Genomic DNA, 10,646 nt, shown 5'->3' on the forward strand with positions numbered 1-10,646 from the left:
TATGGAGTTTTCAGCCCATTTTTCATAGAAATTCTTGTACGTATTTGTGCCTCCTTTGTAATTCACAGAATGGAGTAGAAGCTGCTCCCTTTTGTAGTAGGAATAAGTTTTGTTTGTACTCAAGAAAATTCGGTGTGTCCTGCTATTTATGTATGCGAGTTGAACTGTTAGATTAGAAAATCAGTGAATACAAAAAGTAGTTTCCGTATTCAGACTTCGTATAGTATTCCTTGTAATTACATGTTAATCTAAAGTTACTTAGTTTGGGAAGCTATTAGTTTTTTAAATTTTTGTCTAAAAATTAATTATGCATAAATATATTGGTTACTTGTATTTGATGCTTTATAAATTTAACTTTCTGTGTGAGCAAGGTTCAAGTGAGCTATAATGAGACATACTGCTTTTTTTAATTGAAGTATACTTGATTTACAACATTATATCAGTTACAGGTATACAGCATGGTGATTCAGTATTTTTGCAGATTATACTTCATTATAGGTTATTACAAGATAATTGTTATAATTCCCTACGCTATACAGTATATCCTTGTTGCTTATCTATTTTATATATAGTAGTTTGTATCTATTAATTCCATATTCCTAATGTGTCACTCACCTGTCTTCCCCTCTTTGGTAACCACAAGTTTTCTATATCTGTAAGTCTGTTTCTGTTTTGTATATACAGTCATTTGTATTTGTTTTTAGATTCCACATGTAAGTTATGTCATATAGTATTTGTCTTTTTCTGTCTTATTTATTTCACTTAGCATAATATTCTCTAGGTCCATCTACATTGCTGCAAATGGCAGTATTTCATTCTTTTTTATGGCTGAGTAATATTTTACTGTGTTTGTGTGTGTGTGTGTGTGTGTGTGTGTCACATCTTCTTAATCCAGTCATCTGTTGATGGGCACCTGGGTTGCTTCCATGTCTTGGCTATTGTAAATAGTGCTGCTGTGAACATTTGGATGCATGTATCTTTTCAAATTAGTATCTTCATTTTTTCCAGATATGTACCCAGGAGTAGAATTGCTGGATCATATGGTAGTTCTATTTTTAGTTTTTTGAGGAACCTCCATACTGTTTTCCACAGTGGTTGCACCAATTTACATTTCCACCAACAGTGTACAAAGGTTCCATTTTCTCTACACCGTCTCTAGCATTTATTGTTTGTAGATTTTTTGATGATGGCCATTCTGACTAGTGTGAGGTGATAACTCATTTTTGTTTTGATTTGCATTTCTCTAATAATGAGTGATGTTGAGAATCTTTTCATGTGCCTGTTGGGCATCTGTATGTCTTCCTTGGGAAATTGTCTATTCAGATCTGCCCATTTTTTTATTGAGTTTTTTTTTAATATTGAGTTGTATGAACTGTATATATATTTTAGGTTTTAACCCCTTGTCAGTCACATCATTTGCAAATATTTTCTCCCATTCAGTAGGTTGTCTTTTCGTTTTGTTGATGATTTCCTTTGCTGTGCAAAAGCTTTAATTAGGTCCCATTTGTTTATTTCTGCTTTTATTTCTTTTGCCTTAGGAGACTGATCTAAGAAAATACTGCTGCAATTTATGTCATAGAGTGTATTGCCTATGTTCTCTTCTAGGAGGTTTATGATTTTCCATTCTTACATTTAGGTCTTTAAACCATTTTGAGTTTATTTTTGTATATGGTGAACAGGAATGTTCTAATAATCTCATTATTTTATACGTGGCTGTCCAGTTTTTCCACCACCACTTGTTGAAGAGACTGTCTTTTCTCCATTGTATATTCTTGCCATCTTTGTCATAGATTAATTGACCATAAATGCTTGGGTTTATTCCTGGGGTCTCTGTTCTGTTCCATTCATCTATGTGTCTGTTCTTGTGGCAGTACCACACTGTTTTGATTACTGTAGCTATGTAGTATAGTCTGAAGTCAGGGAGTGTGATTCTTCCAGCTCTATTCTTCTTTCTCAACATTGCTTTGGCAATTCAGGGTCTTTTGTGATTCCATGTGAATTTTAGGATTATTTTGTTCTAGTTCTGTGAAAAATGCCATGGGTATTTTGATGTTGATTGCATTAAATCTGTAGATTGCTTTGAGTAGTGTGGCCAATTTAACAATATTAATCTTCCAATCTGAGAGCACAAGATATCTTTCCATTTCTTTGTATTATCTTCGGTTTCCTTCATCAGTGTTTTATATTTCAGAGTATAGGTCTTTCACCTCCTTGGTTAAGTTTATCCCTAGGTATTTATTCTTGTTGATGTGATCTTAAACAGGTTGTGTTTTACTTTCTTTTTCTCATATTTCATTATTAGTGTATAAAAATGCAGATTTTTTTAAAAATTAATCTTGTATCCTGCAACCTTGCTGAATTCATTTATTCTAAATTTGGGGGCTGAAGACTTTAGGGTTTTCTATCTAAAGTATCATGCATGTCATCTGCAAATAGTGACAGTTTTACTTCTTCCCTTCCAATTTTTTTTTTTTTAATTTAAAAAAAATATTTATTTACTTTGGCTTCACCGGGTTTTAGTTGCGGCATGTGGACTTCTTAGTTGTGTCATGCAGACTTCTTAGTTGTGACATGCGGGATCTTTAGTTGCGGCACGTGGACTTATTAGTTGCGGCATGCAGACACTTAGTTGCGGCATGTGGACTCTTAGTTGCGGCATGCGGACTCTTAGTTGTGGCATGCATGCGATGTCTAGTTCCCTGAGCAGAGATCAAACCCAGGCCCCCTGCATTGGGAACATGGAGTCTTACCCACTGGACCAACAGGGAAGTCCCCTTCTCTTCCAATTTAGATACCTTTTATTTCTTTTTCTTGTCTGTTTGCTGTGGCTAGGACTTCCAGTACCATGTTAAATAAAGTGGAGAGAGTGGACATCCTTGTCTTGTTTCTGAATTTAGTGGGCAGGCTTTCAGCTTTTCACTGTTGAATATGATGTTGGCTGTGGATTTAAATGGCCTTTATTATGTTGAGGAATGTTCTCTCTATACACACTTTGATGAAAGTTTTTATCATGAATGGACATCTCAGTAGACAGTTTTTCTGCATCTTTTGAGATGATCATGTGATTTTTATCTTTCCTTTTGTTAATGTAATGTATTACATTTATTGATTTGCAAATGTTGAACTATCCTTGTGACCCTGGAATAAATCCAACTTGATCATGGTGTATGATGCTTTTCATGTATTGTTGGATTTGGTTTGCTGATATATTTTGTTGAGGATTTTTGTATCTGTAGTTATCAAAGATATTGGCCTGTAATATTCTTTTTTTGTAGTGTCTTTGGTTTTGGTATCAGGGTAATGGTAGCCTTGTAGAATGAATTTAGGAGTGTTTCCTCCTCTTCAGTTTTTTGGAATGGTTTAAGAAGGATAAGTGTTTGTTCTTCATATGTTTGGTAGAATTCCCCTGTCTGGTCCTGGACTTTTGTTTCCCGGCAGTTGGGTTTTGTTTTGTTTTCTTTCCCTTACAGATTCATTTCGCTTCTAGTGATCAGTCTGTTCAAATTGGCAGGCTGTATGTTTCTAGAAACTTGTCCATTTCTTCTAGGTTGTCCAATTTGTTGGCATATAACTGTTAATAGTATTATAATTCTTTGTATCTCTTTGGTGTCGGTTGTTATTTCTCCTCTTTCATTTCTTATTTTGTTTATTTGGGTCGTCTCTCTTCTTCTTGATGTGCTGGATAAAGGTTTGTCAGTTTTGTTTTCTTTTCAAAAAATCAGCTCTTGCTTTCATTGATTGTTTTTGTTGTTTTTTTTAATCTCTATTTTGTTTATTTCCTCTCTGATCTTAATTATTTTCTTCCTTCTGCTGACTTTTGGCTTTGTTTGTTCTTTTTCTAATTCTTTTAGGTGGTAATTGGTAGGTTGTGTTGTTTATTTGACTTCTCAAATATTGTATTGCTATGAACTTCTCTCTTAGAATTGCTTTTGCTGCATCCCATAGATTTGGGGATGTTGTTTTTCCATTTACATTTGTCTCAAGGTCCTTTTTGATTTCCTCTTTGATTTTGTCATTGACCTATTGTTTTTTTAGTAGCATGTTGTTTAGTCTCCATGTGTTTGGGTTTTTTCTTTCCATTTTTCCTTCTGGAGTTAATTTTTAGCTTCTTACTATTGTGGTCAGAAAAACATGCTTGATACAATTTCTATCCTCTTAAATTTGTTGAGGCTTGTTTTGTGACCTAGTATGTAATATATTCTGGAGAACATTCCATGTGTGCTTGAAAAGAATGTGCATTCTGCTGTTTTGGGGTGTAATATTCTGTACATATCATTTAAGTTCAGCTGGTCTATTGTGTCACTTAACACCACTATTACTTTCTCTCTGGATGATCTGTTCATTGATGTTAGGGGGGTGTTAAAATCCCCTACTATTACTGTATTATTGTCTATTTCTCTCTTTATGTCTATTAGTATTTGCTTTATATATTTAGGTGCTCCTGTATTGGGTGCGTATATGTTAACAAGTGTAATATGCTTTCTGTATTGATACCTTTATCATTATATAATATGAGACATACTTATTTTTATTCTGTTTTTAACTTCTTATGTCATTCAATAAGTAATCTTTTTTTTTTTTTCCAGAAACGTATGTTTGTGGGACACTCTTGTAGCACCTGCCAATAGTTTAGTCCATGGTAAGTTTTGAAAGCATTTTATGAATCACAAATTCATAAAGTAAAAGTGATTTTTTTTTTTTAATGGGAATTATTTATTTATTTATGGCTGTGTTGGGTCTTCGTTTCTGTGTGAGGGCTTTCTCTGGTTGCGGCAAGTGGGGGCCACTCTTCATCGCGGTGCGCGGGCCTCTCACTATCATGGCCTCTCTTGTTGCGGAGCACTCCAGACGCGCAGGCTCAGTAATTGTGGCTCACGGGCCTAGTTGCTCCGCGACATGTGGGATCTTCCCAGACCAGGGCTCGAACCCGTGTCCCCTGCATTGGCAGGCAGATTCTCAACCACTGTGCCACCAGGGAAGCCCTATTTAGATTCTTACAAGAATAATAACAACATTGTATTGAGTACTTAGTATATGCCAGGTACTGTACATGCTTTAAATATATTAATTAGTTTCATCCTCACACATACCTGTTAGGCAGGTGGTATTATCTCCTCTTTTACAAGTGATGAAACTGAGACTTAGGTTAAACAATTCACCTATGGTATACATTTAAATCCAGACAGAATCCAGCATCTTGGGAATACACCTATAATGACTTTTAATTTAAGGAAATTAATAAGGATTTACTACTTCTGTCAACTATGTCATTTCTGGGTTAGTTTCAGTTGATGGATTTTCTTGTCCTTATGGGTGCTTTCTGCTTCTTTGCATGCCTGGTAATTTTTTATTAGATGCCAAGCATTGTGAATTTTTCCTTGTTAGGTGCTGATTATTTTTGTATTGTGTAAATATTTTTGAGCTCTGCTCTGGGACTACGTTACTTGGAAACAGTTAGATTTGGGGGGGGGGGTGGCTGTGTTAAAAGCCGTATTTGGTACAGGGCTAATTTTGCCCCCATATTGAGGCAGTACCCTTCTCAGTACTCTATACAATGCCTTGTGAATTATGAGGGTTTTTTCCCAGTATGGCTGGTGGAAATAGGAACCCAGATCAACTTGGGTTCCCCTTTCTTATGCCACGGCCAGAAAATACTCTATAGGCAATAAGCTGGGGCAGTTATGTGGGTCACCCAGTTTGCTTCCCATTTTGCAAAGATCATTCTTCATTGCTTAGTGACCAGTGTCTCAAACCATTGTTCCCTGTATATCATTTGAATATTTTAATTGTTTTAGGCAGGATGGCAAATCTAATCTGTCATTCTACCTTGGCCAAAAGCCAGACGTCTGTTTCTTATACTATTAAATAGTTTTTACTTTTTTTTCCAGCTTTTACTTGTCATGATAGCGGAGCCACTGTTTTAGCATATGCTCCAAAACATCAGCTACTAATATCAGGTGGCAGAAAAGGCTATACATGTGCTTTTGACCTTTGGCAACGACAGCAGAGGCAGCTTTTCCAGAGCCATGATTCTCCTGTTAAAGCCATTGCTATTGATCCAACTGAAGAGTACTTTGTTACAGGATCTGCTGAAGGCAACATAAAGGTAAATACAGTAATGCCACAATATCTATTACATTATGAAAAGAAATCTTTAGAAACCTTAGATCTTTAATCATATTGATGATACCAGTCTCTTTAAATAATAGAAATATTAATTCCTTTGTAGTCAACAAGGTTAATTGCTATTTAATAAATCTTTTAATGAATGAAATAAAATAATATTTAACTTGAAAAATGCCTGTTTTTCAGTTGTTTTCAAATATGCTTAACTAATGCATGCGAAAGAACTGGATTTTCCATGGATATGAACATATTTCAGACGTTAGAATTAGTCTTGACCCCATGTTCAGAGTTACTGAATTCAGTTTCAGGGGCTGTGAGATATACTGACATTTTCCCTTATCCCAAATTTCTCCCCATTTTGTCATTCATAGTATCAGCATCCAACAACTCAGTGCCTGATTCAAGAATTCTGATGTACCTGGATAAGCTCTGCCTGTAACAGTCCTTCTCAAACTCCACTGTGTTTCAAACTTAGAAGTTTGAATGTTAAGCAGCTTGTTAAAAATGTTAAGCACCTTGTTAAAAATGCATCCCACTCCAGAAATACTGTTGCTAGGTCCTATCCCAAAAATACCCATTTGGTAAGTCCAAGGCTCAGGAATGTGCATTTTTGGAACACAGAAATAGTGGTTTTGATGGAAGGTTCTCTGGCTACACTCAGAAGGATCTGCAGGGATAAGACTAGTCCCTAAGTTACTCTAATGGTCAGCAACCCACTGGAGGAGTCTAGTTTCTTAGAATCTATTAATTTAAGTGCTAGTGAGTACTTAGTACAAGTAAGTTGGACTGCTTTGTTAGAACTTCCATATTGTTTTCATAATTCTCAGCCAGAAAAAATTAACTAGAATTGAAGAATTTCAAACAGGTTTTTCTTAAATATATACACCAGCTGCCATACAGAATTCTTTTTTTTTTTTCCAGTTTGAAGCTAGTTTCTTATTTGAACTGCCCTCAGTTTAGAATAAGTCATATGATGTTTTAGATTAGTTCTTTAGATTAGTTTGTACTTTCATTCTGAGGTTTATTATTTAATTAAGTTATAAGATTTCATAGTATACCAGGTAGTATTCAGGACTTACAATTTAACAATCATGTCTAGAGTAATATGAATTAATGAATTTCTTAGGGAAAACAAAGAAATATTTTTAAAAATGTGATGTGAAAACATCAGAAAGTTGTAATAATTTATCTTGCAGCTGGAATATAGTTTTGGCCTCTAGGTGTTCGGTACTTTTCTCTTTCCAGTGGTTCTGATCCCTTGGTGGGTACTATATACTATGGAGAAAGAATTACCCCACTCTACAACTACACAACAGAAACTTTGCTGAGAGATAGGAAATCTTGATTGTAGTTCCTATAACATTACAAGTTTCTGTTGCACTGTACACCTAACCTCCTCGTACCTAAGTTTTCTCGTCTCCAGCGAAGGGTATAAAATACCTCCTCTCTTACTGGATTGATTTTTGAAGAATGTGATAATATCAAAGAGCTTTGGAAAATTGCAACACCATATACAGAATCAAAATGTTATGACTGTAAGCCTACACAGATTTTTCTCCATTTTTGTTTTAGAAATTCCTTATTTGTACAGGAAGACAGACGTGAGTCTTTCATTTGGATTTTTAAGGTAATCGTCAACCCCAATTTTTATCTTGTTGTTATACATTTCAGATTTGGAGTCTCTCTACCTTTAGTCTTCTCCACACTTTTATCAATGAACATGCTCGGCAATCCATTTTCAGAAATATTGGAACCGGAGTGATGCAAATTGAGACAGGGCCTGCAAATCACATTTTTTCATGTGGAGCTGATGGAACAATGAAAATGAGAATACTGCCGGACCAGTTTAGCCCATTAAATGAAGTGCTGAAAAATGATGTGAAATTTATGCTGTAACATTTTAACAGTAAGATGTATAATTTATTACCTATTCCATGAAGTGGCCAACACATATGATGTACAGTGATCACTCTCTATGCCACAAATAAGCTAACGCTTTCTTGTTTTCATATTTATTTTATGGAGCTTTGCCCTTGATGCACTGATGCCTTAAAAATTAATAAGGTCATTCAAAATTAGACTACATTGCCTAAAGTAGAATGTATAAGTAATGCTGTAATAATACATATTTATAGTATAGTGAGTATATCATAGTGTTAAAGGAGTTTTGTTTTCTTGTTGTTGATAAATTCTTCTGCAGATATCTCTGCATGAATTTGTTTTACAGTAAAAATACCCTTTATGTAAAGGCAGTTGCACATCAGTCATCACTTAATTCACCACGGTCTCACTGCATTTTTCAAACTTACACATCTCACACTCCTCTCTTAATTAATGATAGATTGATATTTGGGTAAGAATCAAAAAATAATGAACATCTCCATTAGCACTGTCTTTCGGACTTTAGTGACAGGTGAGCCAAATGCCTTGTTATGTAAAGTTTTCATCAGTTTCCCCTCTGGAGCCCAAGTTGTGTGTGTGTGGTCGTGTATGTATATATGTAATGTATCTTACACATCTTATTTGAACTTTGTATGTGTGTGTGTGTATATATATATATGTGTATATATGTGTGTGTGTGTGTGTGTGTGTATATATATATATATATATATATACACATACATACATGAAAACTATAAGTCTTTTCATTTGTTTTTGTGCCATAACAACTACTGCCACCAGAATAACAACTTTTTCTGCAACTGTTTTTTTCACCTTTTTTTTTTTTTACTTTTTGAATTCCCATCCTAATTTTCAAATAAATTTCAGGAAAACTTCCAAATTATTATTTTAAAGATTACATTGAGTCAGATAAGACTTAGCAGGCAATAATGATTCTGTGTTGGCATATATGAGATACTTAAGCTTATAAATTTGTCAAAGGATTTTTAGGCACCATACATTTTACTTAAATTTTATTTTATTTCTTATTTTTTAGGTGCTTTTAGTCTCAAAGTTCTGAAAACCTTATAGCAGTGTTTTTAGAAACAAATGTGAAAACAGTCAAATTAAATAGATAGTATTTACAAATGTAAAATACCTGCCAGATCTACCATTAAAAGATAATAAACTAAGCCTTATATTTTATTATTTTTTGCCAAAATATATTATTTTATTATAAAATATGACCAAAATATTAAAAATGCACAATGCTTTTAACTTAAATGTGCTAACCCTATTTCTGTCTGTTTTGTGCTATACCTTTTCTGATTCAGAATTATAGAAAACTTGATAATACTTGATTTTAACCAAGAAGACTGGAGGCAGATGGGACTAAGTGTTTAAGGGACAATTATATACTATTTAGCTTAAATATATTTTGTTAATAGGAATATTAATAGAACATTTTTATGTAACAAAATATGGGAAGCTATTATCGTGGAAACTAAAGAGTCAAATGAAGCAAAGAAATGAAGGGCTGGTAAAATGAATTTTGTAATATCCTCAGGATACTTTTAAAAGTATATTGTTAACAGATTTTGTAAATTGTATTCATAATTTTAAATGTGTTGAGCAAGTTGCAGTGAAGACACTGTTATTATGTAGAGAGTTTATGTGCACATAATAACCTGTACCTATAAATTGTGCAATAATGATATGTGACTATTTTGCCATGGAGAAATCTGTGACAACATTGCAAACAATACTATTGTTTGATGTAGTTAATATTAAGTTATTCCTCAGTAATTTCTTCATGAATCAAGATTCAAAAGGCTTTAAACACTTTCAGTGAGATAGAAAATGTATTATTATGCTTACTAGGAAAAAGACATTGTGGATGAAGAATTAAGCATTTTAATTGAGGGTTTATATGAATAATAAATTATGTAAGCCCATATGTATTTACATCCAGAGTCATAATATTTTAAATAAACAATCATGCAGTACTATTTTTAGCATGCTATTGTTTTAAGTAGTATTTATGCCACTTTAGTTGACTTGAGTGTATGTGACATTTTAAACTGGAGAACTTCTGTATTTGTATTTGGTTAATGTAGGAAGAATTGCATAATTTTCCGAGATACCCTGTTCTTCCTTTTCTGTAGTCTTTAACTTAATGAATAAGCATTATTCAAAAAAGGTGAGAATAAAAGTAGTTGGAATGTATGTTTAAGTATAAAATGATATACATATATGTAAAATTTCATCCACACTAATGAAGTGGATATATCAATGAAGTGGATACACATTTTTTAAATTGTGTGCTTTCTGAGAATGAGGCTTTGTAATGATGGAAGAATTCACAACATTGTGAGTCTCATTTTCTAAAATGTAGGATTTTTCTTATGTAGAATCATGGGACAGTCAATTCCATCCTCCCTTCTTGCTCTCTCTGTCTTGCCCCAATTCATTTCTTCTCTTTAAAAAATTTTTAAAAAACCGTTGCGGAATTTCTCATAATAGTCTCAACAACTGGAACAAAATACAGAAATATACCTACTTAAAGAAAATCCTTGTATAACCTTAGAGTGGTGATGATCTTTTCATAACAGTGTTGGAAACCCAGAGAGACATATTTA

At 33.8% G+C, this 10,646-nt stretch overlaps 1 protein-coding gene across 5 annotated transcripts in view; it reads left to right on the forward strand.

Moving 5' to 3' along the window:
- The window catches only part of DMXL1 (Dmx like 1), a 131,490-nt gene extending 121,477 nt beyond the window's left edge, over positions 1 to 10,013 (forward strand). For 4 of the 5 annotated variants that reach the window (XM_036845520.1, XM_036845521.1, XM_036845522.1 and 1 more), the window contains 3 exons: positions 4,587 to 4,639; positions 5,889 to 6,106; positions 7,798 to 10,013. In XM_036845520.1, coding sequence (XP_036701415.1) covers positions 4,587 to 4,639; positions 5,889 to 6,106; positions 7,798 to 8,022 — 496 coding nt within the window. In that variant the 3' untranslated portion in view covers positions 8,023 to 10,013. The other variant, XM_036845524.1, reaches the window with a different exon arrangement.
- Positions 10,014 to 10,646: the final 633 nt, after the last annotated feature.

The sequence above is a fragment of the Balaenoptera musculus genome, chromosome 3 (assembly GCF_009873245.2).
Source record: "Balaenoptera musculus isolate JJ_BM4_2016_0621 chromosome 3, mBalMus1.pri.v3, whole genome shotgun sequence".
NCBI lineage: Eukaryota > Metazoa > Chordata > Mammalia > Artiodactyla > Balaenopteridae > Balaenoptera > Balaenoptera musculus.